The sequence below is a fragment of the Tigriopus californicus genome, chromosome 4 (assembly GCF_007210705.1).
Source record: "Tigriopus californicus strain San Diego chromosome 4, Tcal_SD_v2.1, whole genome shotgun sequence".
Classification (NCBI taxonomy): Eukaryota; Metazoa; Arthropoda; class Copepoda; order Harpacticoida; family Harpacticidae; genus Tigriopus; species Tigriopus californicus.
Genome location: NC_081443.1, coordinates 573,561 through 586,201, shown reverse-complemented (window position 1 = coordinate 586,201; position 12,641 = coordinate 573,561). Strand labels below are relative to the sequence as shown.

The 12,641-nt window shown below is 42.9% G+C and overlaps 1 protein-coding gene across 1 annotated transcript in view; it reads left to right on the top strand.

The window, feature by feature from the left end:
• Nucleotides 1-11,424, top strand: part of LOC131879870 (semaphorin-1A-like) — a 31,456-nt gene extending 20,032 nt beyond the window's left edge. Inside the window, exons 3-10 of the mRNA XM_059226330.1 lie at nt 1,331-1,393; nt 4,218-4,416; nt 7,139-7,243; nt 8,308-8,396; nt 8,590-9,529; nt 9,607-9,744; nt 10,010-10,196; nt 10,656-11,424. Of these exons, the coding sequence (XP_059082313.1) occupies nt 1,331-1,393; nt 4,218-4,416; nt 7,139-7,243; nt 8,308-8,396; nt 8,590-9,529; nt 9,607-9,744; nt 10,010-10,196; nt 10,656-10,938 (2,004 nt within the window). The 3' untranslated portion in view covers nt 10,939-11,424. The remainder of the gene's footprint in view (nt 1-1,330; nt 1,394-4,217; nt 4,417-7,138; nt 7,244-8,307; nt 8,397-8,589; nt 9,530-9,606; nt 9,745-10,009; nt 10,197-10,655) is intronic.
• The last annotated feature ends 1,217 nt before the right edge of the window (nt 11,425-12,641 follow it).

Sequence of the window (12,641 nt, the reverse complement as noted above, 5' to 3'; positions counted from 1 at the left end):
CTTCTCCCTCCACCTTGTTCCCAAAGTTCCATATTTTGAGCCAAGCATTGCAGATATTGTAAAAAGAGGGGGAGCTTGATCCTAAGATCTCTCTGGAGTCCAGAAATGGCCTGTTTAAGATATGAAAGGGGCTTTCGTTATTTCCACCATATTCCATATAAGTATATTGCATGCCACGCGGACTTGTTTCGCCAAGGATGGAGCATTCCAAGGCCACCTCCAAGAACATTTAACCTTGTGCATAATCACTATACTGCAGTTCGCTGCTCAACCAAATCATTCCAATTTAAAGTAGAAAGAAGCAAGCTCAGAATTAGCTGTGATCTTGGCTTGACGTGGCGTCAGGGGATCTTTGAGATCTTTTACCGATCTAGCATCATTCAGACCATGGCATGACTTTGAGTGACTACTCCACTTCTGTTCCCAGCATCTTGCATTCCTCCCCCAAATCGTCAATGGAACCGAAACGATGCCTTCGTGCATGGCAGAAACGATCGAGCATTGCCAAAACCGTTGGGTGTCCGTCCAGTTTTGGTTGGATTCGATTTGATTGACATGAGTCGGAGGACTGACTCACTGAGTCAGAGCCTACCAACAAAGAGTCCATCGAAATGTCTCCCGCATCGAAGCCAATAATGGTGGGGGTCGCATGTACGGATTGGTCACCTGCCCCGAGAACGAAAAAAAAAATGAAAGCCACGCGGGAACAAAATTACCGGTGTGTCTGAGTCACTTTCTGTCTCTGTGGGTCTCTGAGAGAGCCTGAGTGGCCAACTCTCCTACGTTTCGAGAATCGTGACTCCTGAGTTGGTTCTGCATGACACATTGATTACACTCAACCCCCTTGCTCTGCTAACGCGTCTCTATGTAGTTCGTAGATATACAGGAGAGACAGAGAGGCTGGTCGAGAAACCAAATCCTGACTCACCAGCTCACTCAAGTGGGAGTGAGGGAGTGAATGAATAAGTGAGTGGACGACGACATTCAGCAGTATTTCGAGCATTTGTGGAATCAAATTTTCATGAAAGTCAATGACTGCCACACACTTGGGGGTCTGACCAAAGTTTGGTCGTAATAAAAGTTTCTGGCTGAGGCGGCCAAGTTCTCATCCAAGTTGGAGCTAATTCTCGGCCCTTTTACAACTTACTGCTACTTCTATTACAAGTACTTAGCTGGACTTGGCATGCACAATGCACAATGACTGGCCTTCGGATTCGTTTTACCACTTACTATTTTTATGAGACTGTAGGGAGGCGGAGGGGTGGATATGGGTAAAAAAGGGCTGGGGGAAAAACATGATTTAATGTGTCTCCGTTTTGCTTGCTTTCAGCGGATCTCGTGGCCTTCAATCCAAAGGGATCGCGACTTGTGCTTGGTCAAAGGCAAATCCGAGGTAAGTTCATTCCGTCACGTTGGCCGACATAATTCCGAGAATCCCTAGAAATTCGATCACTCTTGAGTCTTGAGCTGCTACCAAGTTAAGCTTCCAACATTCCTATGGGATCGTGAGTCATGATGAGATCAGAAAATGGAGGCGGACATTTTTCTGCAGATTTAATTCTCACTTTTCCCCTCAACATCGTTTTATTACCCGCAGATCTCGGAACAAACCAAATACAAGTCTGAGTTTTATCTCGGGCTTGTTCAGGGGCGATATCATAAATCGAGACAAGTTGCGAAACTTCCATGTCTACAAACAATCTCAAGTGTTGTCAAGCGACATTCCAATCTTCCATACATAAACCAATCTTTTGTCTGGTGGTGTGCTATGAAATTTGTTTGGACGAGGGCATCGCCCCGCTCGTCCGTCATTGTCAAATCAAATGCATTTGTTACATGTGCATGTGCATCCAAGAACTCATGAGCTCACTCAGACGGGATTAGGGCTCTTTTATTTCATTCTCCCTCCTCTAACCCACTCACTCAGCCAGTCAGTCACTTACTTGCATTTAGAGCCGAGTTGTTGGCAAACCTTGTGCGATTTCCATTCCGAGTGAAGGAGTCCGTGTCAAGTTTTCAGTCGCTCTTGCCGGTATGGAATTTAATTTTGTGCCGAGTATCGGATTCCTTCATCCCATCCGAGGCATATAAAATGGATTATGCTAGCATGTATTCGCTTTTTTTTGTTGCACTGCCATTCCTGTGTTCTTGAGACAATGAGACGAAGGGAAAGTTCCTGGTTTAGTTTGACGTTGTTTCCAATGCTCATCCATCTCCTTGGGAGGATGAGGAATCAATCAAAATGGCTCCAATAAAACCATCAGCTTAGTGCTTGAGAAATGAGTGTTGACCCGCCCGACACATCCAGGAACTTTCTCCCAGAAAAAAAAAAACACTGAAAGTCATGCTCGATAACGATTATTTTAACTGCTTTGGCGTTGATCCACATTTGACGATTTTCCAATTCAAGATCAAATGACCAAAAGCCAGGGGGTATTTCGGTTTTCTTTTTTCCAAAGTAGGGGCGGGACATGTTTTTGGAAGTTTCGTTTTCCTTTTGGGTGCCGTCATTTCGAGTCTGAGCTTCCAATACAGTGAAGGCCTCTTTTCAAATGAGAAAAGGTACACCTTCTTCTTTGGGGAGTCTCTGTCCGGAGTGGTCCTGCTAAAAGCGCCTCTTGGGGGGAGGGGGGAAATATAACCTAGAGGAAAGAGAAGGAGCCTCAAATGGGCCTTTTGAGAGCGTAATGCGCCTGTCTCTCTGTTCACCTTCTCATCATTCTCAAAATGAAGATAAGAAAGGAAATGTGCTTAAAAATGAGCACATGAAACGAAGCAAGGTTTCTTTGTATCCCTGCTCCGGTTTTTTTCTTCTTATTAATTTTGACAATGAAGAGCCGCGATAAAGTCAAGGCAAAAGTAGGATTTATCTGTCTACCCGGAATCAATCTATGTATGGCCTTCCATTGTCGCCTCTGAACTATTTTTTGATGGAATGGATTATTATCTGGCAAGTTGAAGCTGGAAGCCCCTCGTCATGAAAGGTCTGGCTAAAGTTGGCTTCACCGTCAGAAATTCTGAATGTGATGGGCCTCGACAAGCTTCAAATTTGGAATTAAGAGGTCAAGAAAGGTTGTCACCGAGAAGGAGGGAAGCATGAGAACCAGAGCAGATTTCGAATTGAGGGCTATAATTTCCCGACGACGTGGAACATGATTGATTCTCCCGAGATTTGGCCGAGACAGAATAAGTAAGCAAACGGAAGCCAAGCGGTTAATCACTTCCCTCGACGAGAAAAAAAGTATTCACACTTCCAACAACCCATCCATATTTCAAGCATTTTGGACGCGCCGAAAGATACACACATTCGAAGCAATTTGCACTATCCATCGCTCGCTGGGTTAATTACTCAATACTATTTTGTTCGCCTCCATCAGAAAATTAGCCCCGACATTCGACACTTCACCTTCAGGCTAGGCTAAATTCCACGTTTCTCAAAATTATCGTACCCCCCCCCCTTTTGGGTTGGATGCAATTTAGAGGGAGTCTTTAATTATCCGCTCTGGGAAGAATGTGCTGGTGGACGATGCGGGTTCGATCTATCAAATTCTTTGGGGTCTCCGTTCGTTGGCCTGTTCTGACCTCAATCATCGTCTTGGAGCAGGATTTCGAATCAGTCGGCGATGAACGGAACCACTTACGAGGCCTCATTTGTCGACTGATGACTATCATTAAACTCATCCAGGCCTGATTTGCACGCATTGGCCAACGAGAAGGAGAAAGAAACAGTGGATGGAGTGGGTGGGTGGCCAATAGGCAAATAAACGCCTACCTGATTAAAAATGCACCCATTATTCAAAGATTTCCTAATATCCCGAGGGGTTTCTCCCGCTAAACTAACGAAATGGAAATTTTCGCCCTTTGCCAAGATAAATTCTTGCCATTTTTCACGCCAACTTCGATCCTTGGGTTGATTTTCGCTCTGTGTTCGAATTTATGGCCCATTGCTCGGAAGCATGCTTGCCAATTGGACTCGCCTTTGGTTGCTGATTAGAGGAGCCCTGTCTTTGGTGGCAAGTGGCATATTTGAATGTGTAATTACCATCTTTGCCATCCGACCACCCGACGACTAACCATGACGCCGCCTGGGCCCATTCAAAGCCTTGTTCTACGAGTCGCACTGAGGGTATTTTTATACTTAGTAGCGAGCCAAATTTGATGTGTTTTAATTTTCGACGAGTATAAGAACTGGTTTCATTTTCACGTTTACTTTGCAGGATGAATGCCAGAACTACATTCGTGTGTTGGCGGCGAGCAGTTCGCAAAGCTTGTTGGTGTGCGGCACGAACAGCTTCAACCCGCAGTGTCGGAAATACTCGACTTTGGGCACCGAGGAATACCAGATGACCCTCGAGTATTCCGGCAAAGGCTTCTGTCCGCATGATCCCAAGCACAATTCCACCGCTATCTACGCAGGTGAGTGGTTTTAATTCTCTTCACAGCGATTCAAATCATGACCAGGACCATTTTTTTGCGACTGCCATCCCGCACTGTTTGACAAACACGGCACGTATCTTGTTAGGGGAAAACTTTTCATTCCACGGACGGCGGTCAGTCACTTTTTCGCCCGTCTTTCTACTTTCCCTTCTTATGAATTAGGCATCCATTCATGGCAAATTAGATGGCTTTTTATTGCTCGGAGCTCAAAGCAGTGTCAGGTTTAAAGGTCTTTCTGTGCTACACCTCTTTAACGCCATGGAACGTCAATGACAAAGCTCACAATGCAAAAAAAGTTCTAACACCCCTGGAGGGCCTTTCAAGAGTTGCAAATTCATTTTCCGCCAGAGTGATGCAGTTGGAGCCCAGCTCCTACTGACGACCAGATTATATCCTCAAGATAATCTTTGACTGATTATTTTACAAGTGGTTTCGGCAATCTTTCTGCATTCCCTAAATGTTACCCACTTGGTGTCATCTTTAACATGCATAAATTGAAAATGTTTACCATTATTATTATTATTGTTCTTGTGTAATGATTAGTGCGAAGAGAGATGCCAAATATCTAGGTACACTCGATTTTCCCGTCAAATTCGGGGTTTAAAGGGATACTTTGCCAGATTGCTGGCATCCCGAGATGGGTTTCGCTCATCTTGGCGAAGAGGTGTCCGGGATAGCCAGGCAATAATAATCGATGGGCAAGGAAAAGCCCTATAATTATGATCTGTACTTGAAATCTGGCTTTGACGGCGCCGAAGCTTAGGTTTCAGGCTTACCCATGACAATACCAAGGACTAGCTGGTACGTTTTGAATACATATTCGCTTGCGAATACTACAATGCAAGTGATTGGCAATTAGACTTGGCTTTCAACGTGTTTTGGCGAGCAAACAAACTTTGCTTTTGGTGGGGATAGCCCAGTTTTGATGAGCGTAGCCATCCACAACAATGGTCCTCCAAGCTCGTTGCGATCCCACGGATCAGTGCCTGATCTCAATGGGAAAATCCCGATTGGAATGTGAGGAAAATGTTTGAATAGCGAAGCGAACCGGTCATCAAGGCAACAATCTACCTCGTAGCTTACCGAGCAACCAAGTACCGCTTAGCTTCATTTGCAACTTGAGATGAGATTCAATTTAAAATCTAAAGTTGCCCGCTCATATTGATTGTCTAATGCATCTCGTGGTCAGTTTGGGAAGGGATTAAAGAGATTCTTATCGATAATTTGAATCTCAAAAACCCGACTTTTGGGGCAAGATCTCTGGACGGCCCAATTACTCAGCGTGAGCTTTGAACACACAAGTTTGATGAAGAATTGCCTGTGAAGAAGAAGAAGAAGAAGAAGAAGAAGAAAAACAGAAGCCAGCTCATAATTTTACAACAATCTTCGAGCTTTGGTGGGGCAAGAACGAACCCTTGTAGAACGACATAAAATTTCATTCCAACCGTGAAGGTATTGAATAACATGCAAAAACACCACCATCACCAACCACCCTTATCCACTCCATCTCCATTTTTCGTTGCTTAGTGTTGAAATAATTTGTCATTTATTTATGAGGATACGCCTTTAATTCAAAACAGCTGACCAGCACCTCAAGGGCAATAATTATCTCCCAACGTTTCAAGTTCTCGTTCTGAGCCATTTTTTGTTATTATAGCGTAGAGCGTTCTAGAAATTATATAACACTTCATTAACTGTCAAGAGTTTGGCCCTTGCCCGTCAAAATGAGGCTGAGGCAATCGGAGCCAAGGGCTACCGAAAAAGAGCTTTCCAACTGCGATAATGGCGGGCTAAATCCAAAGTCGGTAATAATTGTACTAAACTCTTCAGTCTTGGTTGTCTGTATTCCCTTTGAAAATGAGGAATGCATTTAAGCAAGACAAAATGTAGCATCATTATTATCATAAATCACAAGACATGTTTTCGTCGTCGTCATCTTCTATAGCATTCTTAAGGCCAAGTTCGTCGAGTGATTGAATAAAGATTGAGCTTTAGCAAACCCCAGGAATTGCGACCAATTGCCCAAGAAGTCATGTTGTAAACGCGTAGTTTCTCTCCGAAACAACCGCACGACGTTTTAGGCAATCGAACTAATCTTTTATTAGTACGCTCAAGTGCAAACACATGTCTCCTGATCATTCAACAACATTACTAAGTCTATGATGTCAAGGACAACTTTAATTCCGAACAAGATATTTGCTGAACTAATCAAATGCACACAGATGAAGCGTGAAAACTGGCCCGTATCTGTGTGCAAATCCCTGGCAAGAATGATCTCAATAGGTTATCATGATTGCGCGGTTCTGTGTTTGCTCTTTATTGGCTAGGTAGACAAACAGACTGAAAAATGATTTTGTAGACAGTTTGACGTCAATGCCATGACTCTTTCACATTTCGGTCAATTCTATTCAACAACACGAAGATTAAAAACAACCGCCACTAGGCTCTAATAAACTGCGATTAATTGAAAAGGTCAATTACCTTTTACCTCACGCAGAGATGTCATACGTAGCGTCCGTCGTTGTTGTCCTATTTTATAAGGGAGCTGTGTTTTTCTCATGTTAATAAGTAGTTACATGTAGTACATGTTTGTTCATTAAACATCGCAATTGCTGATTTATGGAGGCAAATTCAGTTTTCTGTCTGATGTGCAGATATATTGGATTGATTTGTGATCGTTTCCCTCATTTGTCTTTTCCAGATGGCAAGTTGTACGCCGGGACTGTCTCGGATTTCTCGGGGTCGGATGCCCTCATTTTAAAGGACCAGATTCGAACGCCGCAATATGATCTGAAGCATCTCAACGGTAAGTCTCAAGAGAACGAGGACCTCACGGAGATATGTGTTTGTGTAGTAGAGAATTCAAAGATGAATTTTTCGTAGTGACCCAAGCCAGTCTTTATTGATATTTGTCGTTCCATCGGACGTTCTTGTCCTGTTTTGGACGATTTCTATCGAGGCACACCGTAAAAAGAGAGAACCTACTACATAGTAAGGGCCACAACACCCTGTAACGAGCATGTTTGATGCTGGCATTGACGAATGATGCAAATTACAAACAATTTATTCAATCAAACCAGTCCAATGAGCAAAGTGCACTGAACTTGGTGCTAATTAATTATCACTGAATCATGATCAGTGGAGGATAATCACTGCCAGCGATCTTCGTTTGGCATGAACTTTGCCTAGCTAGCTTGACATTTTTTATAGAGCTCTACAAATCGTGGATCCACAGGGCACTTCAAATGCGCTAACCATTCGTTGTCTACCCTGCACATGTTAATGACAAAGCCCCTCTACATGCAGACGACGCAATGCCAAAGAACACCCTGTAAAAGAGTAAATTTGTCGTTAAAACGATCCAGCTGAGAGTTGTCTCGTCACGATCTTTTGAAATCCAAATGATTCAAATGAGCTCGAGATGACGGCTCAATCTCACGATGAGACATAATTGAATTGAGCAGAGCACTACTTAACTAATATATAGTCCAACTAGTGCGTCTAATGTTCTGGGGTGTCATTCCATCTCGGGAGTCATCCGGAGACATTCGGACTAACTCACATTTGACATGAAGCGTTTGCTTTCACTTTGAAGAACACGGCAGAAACGTTGTTGTTGGCATGGAGATTGTCATCAATCTTGAGCTGGCATTTTTGAAGCTATGTTGTCTAGGGTGGGCGAGAATATCTTAGAAAGTCATATCGGCGTGTTTCTAATCAGCTCCGGTGCCCTTGGAAAGCCATTCATCTCTCAGCAGTCATTTAAAGAAGAGATGGATTTCAAATAAATATTTATTCTGCCCGTGCTCATAGTGCTCAAAGCATAACGCCATGGATGCTTAAAAAGTACCTCTTGCCCTTGTCTTTCAGCGCCCGATTTCGTGAGCTCACTTGAGGATGACGACCACGTGTACTTCTTCTTCAGGGAATCTGCCGTTGAATACATCAACTGTGGAAAGGTGCGTAGAACGCGAGAATTCCGATTCGGGTATTCTCAGGCATATCGGAGCACATGACAGATATGCACTGATATGCATGGAATGATTGTCATTTGATGAGACGAAGAGATTGCTGGCATTATAAGCACAAAGAAAAGCTCTCATCGTTATCTTCTTGGAAGTTATTTTAATTCGATTTGATTTCGCTTTCTAGGCTGTTTATTCGCGCGTGGCTCGAGTGTGCAAGAGTGATTCAGGCGGTCCCCACAAGTTTAAGGACCGTTGGACCACTTTTATGAAGGCTCGATTGAATTGCTCGGTTCCCGGACAGATCCCATTCTACTTCAATGAAATTCAAGCCACTACCTCCAACATGGTCGACATTGGTAATGGGGACAAGCTCATTTATGGCGTGTTTACCACCCCTGAAAATGCCATCGCAGGAAGCGCCATCTGTTCGTTCAAACTGAGTGACATCCTGCACAGCTTTGATGGGCCCTTCAAAGGCCAGTCCAGTCAGAATGCCAATTGGCTGCCGATTTGGAACACACCTTCGCCCCGCCCAGGTTCGTGCAATGCCGACTCAGGGACGCTTACGGAGCGGAATTTGAATTTCATCAAGAACCACCCGCTCATGGATGAAGCCGTGATGCAAAGTGGTTCCAAGCCCGTCTTGGTTCAAACTGGTTTTCGCGAGAAGTTCACCGTTATTGCGGTCGACCCTCAAGTGTCTACGCCCTATGGAGAAAGCTATGATGTCTTGTTTGTTGGGACCACGCGTGGACAAGTCTTGAAGATCATCACAGCCAAAGACTTGCGCAAAACTGAGCCCGTAATCATTGAGGATATCCAGGTGTTCCCCCATTCTATAGCAGTTACCAACGTTCAAGTCGTCCGAGATCAGAGCCAAGATGTGGATCAGTTGATTGTATTGTCGAATCATGAAGTGAAATCCTTGCCGTTAAACCGATGTACGGCCAGCGTTCTCCAGACTTGTAGCTCCTGTGTGGCTCTCAGGGACCCCTATTGTGCTTGGAACCTCTTGACCAACAGTTGTGTGGATCATCGCTTGGTGAACGACTCAGATGGAAGCGCCTTTCTCCAAAGCATTGCTAACGGCAGACACGAAGGATGCGTGGCTGCGGCTGAACAAGGTAGGCTAGCTCTTTTACAATCACACATTCGGGCTTCTTCTTTATTAATGTTATCATTATGATTGTTTGCCTTCCAGCGAAAATGGCGGCTATTCAAGAATCCTCCTCATCCGCACGAGAGCATTCCGACAGCTCTACCACAGCCATCCCTGAAGAGCTGGATATTTACATTGACATTGCAGACAATGAAATCTCTCAGCTTCCCCACAGTGAGGGTAATGATTCCATTATCTTTTTTTCACACTTGGTCATTCCTCAACTGGAGGAAGCCCATGCAAATGAAAATTTCTTCCAGTCATTCCTTGCATGCTGAATGAGAGCTTCTAGGTTCTGACGGATAGAGGCGTCTGTACAGCTTGACATGCTTATAAGCATTACCATGTTACCATTAAGCAAATGAGCAAATGAAAAAAAAACCGGTGACGTCACACAAAGTTTTTTTCTTCTTTCTTTTACATTGGCTCTTTTAATCTATTCCAGGACGTGCCATTCAATCGACAGCCACGATTTACTCTACCGAGACTTTGACTTTAGTATCACTCATTGTGGCAGTGCTATCATTGTTGATTGGATTTGCTGGGGGATTTTTTACGGCGAAACGATGCACAAAAGACAACTACACCTCGTGTGGACATCATTACTTGGAGACTCAGACCAAGCTGAACAAGTAAGCCCGTTGCACTTTCCCAGTCAGATAGTTGTACAACACGAGTTTCCCATATCTGATCAATAGTTAACCTTAATTGGTCAAACGATTTTTATTTGGCACAAATTAGCCGGTCCCTGAGGCCCAGTTACGTAACAGATGCTAGCTTACTTCTTTGTGCAATGAATCACAATTGAGGAGGATTCACTTGGTAATTAAAAGATGCGGAATGAGACCAAACAAAGATGCGTGACTCGATTGTTTGGCCTCCAGTCACGAATCTATTTGTTGCCCGTGTGAAGACGGGATACTCCTTACTTCATAAAGAATCAAAAAGAGCTTTTAAGGAAAGTGGTTAATGTAATGTACTGTTCGTACTTCGAGCTTACTTACAATTTAAGCGTTTCTGCTCAACAAAGACAGTTAATGTGAAGGTTGCGAGACTTGTAAACCTAATTGTTCCTGCTCTTCATCTTTCAGGCAAAACGACATGGCATTGACGCACTCGGAATCTGGTTATACCACGGCACCATTTAATAATTCTTTGTTATCCCACCCACTCCCGCCCATTCCTCCCACTTTGCCATCATCAGTTAGCTCATTCGACATTTCAAAACAAAACAACCTCTTGGTCAACGTACCTTTGAAGGACGATCTCATTGAGAAGAACACCATCAACACTCAAGCCATTTACAACAGTCCGCAACACACAGCCACCATCAGTCGGACTGGAACCTTCCGCAAGGGACACGTGTTCCTCTAGTTTGTTTTAATTAATATCTTAGCAAGATGCAGTTAGGTATCCCACCGAAAGAAAACTAATGCAGAGCGATGTTCCATCTAGTCAGACTGGCGTGCCTTGCTTTCCTCATTGATCCTTAATATTCATGGACGAGGAACATACACAAAAACTTCCCTCTTTTAGAGGATCCCTGAACGTCTTACCAACGAAATGACTTTCCTGAAGCTTAATGATTGTACTTAACGGGCGGGAATGTGTCAATCTTACCTCGTTTTTATATACCGTCAAGGCTAAGGGCGGGATTCATGTGGATTCACTAGGGATGCATCGGTCAATTTTGCATACTCTAGTGCCAATTTTAACTTTTTTCGTTTCCAATGATTGAATGGTTTCCATCGTTGTTTAAGGCTGTGACATGTAATAATTTTCAATTCAAAACCCACCCATGTATTATCGATTTAGAGTTGTGTCCATTTGCAAATTGAAGAAATAAATCATCTAATAAGAGATAGCCTCATTTTCATTTCTGCTGTGGTGCATACCTTGGGATTAGAGCAAAAAGGCATTCAACTCAATTGATTTCAATTCATTAAAAAATCACGACAGAGTTGGTTGGGGCTTGGAAGATGGAAACAAAAAAATATTTTCATACCGGTCACCACCTGCGTAATTGATATGATCTTATTGAGGCGTTAGGCGCAGAATTATAATTTAAAAAAGAAATCAACGTCCGTCGTACCTTGTTTCCGAAAAGCCAAAGCAGGTGCGCTGTATTTCAAGCCTTGCAAATTTTGCCTCTATCTAAACACTTTCCAAATTCGTGGGGGTAATAGTTACGTTGAAATTTCAAAGATATTACAAACCAATTACCTTTGTTTAGTCTACATTATAATTTATCAACCAACGCAAGTGAACTGCCTATTAGTTGATTATAGGAGAGATCTAGTATCCCAAAATATCTTTTTATGTCGTCTTATCGGTCACATGCCAAAAAGGGATAATAAAGTAAGTAAAACTAATTCAAGAGCTTCCCCAGTGACCGGTCAATCTAAATAGAGTTATGTGAAAAAATGTGAAAAAGGTAAAAATTTGGCAATTGCACTAGATAACCCGAGACTAATTATAAATAATGTGACGAGCCGGCATATTGCTGAACTCAAATTCCAAAAAACTTATCATCGTCTTTCCTTATTGCATGGTCCGAAGAGTCCCATGTTTTTTGTTCGTCTCAAAATAGCTATGTAGAGCACTTTGCAACATCTTCAAATAATGATTGAAGAATTTAGAGACACATGACACCTAATCAGCACCGTGATCCAATTGAATTTTTAACTAGCGAGTGAGTTGTTCTACAAAATTGAAAGATGCCGTTTTGGTGTATTTTTGTCAATTTGCCAACTACACCAATTATATTTCAGCTTTTTGAGTAGTATATTTTCAATGATATACTAATTATGTTACCATAATTACTATACATTATAGTTCACAATGTGTTTTCGCTTTCCTAAGTTTTTGGGAGTGAATCTTCACCGGAACAAGTGATTCTATTTTCAACTATATCGACGAAAGGAATTATCTTTCCATTTCGAAGCCATGTTGTTTCCTTTGATGCAAGAGTACATTTTCTCCCAGTTCACGTCCCAACTAGTTATTTATTTCAATCTTGGCCATGATTTCCACACACTAACTCTGTGTCATTAGTGTAAATAGAAATGTCAACTTAT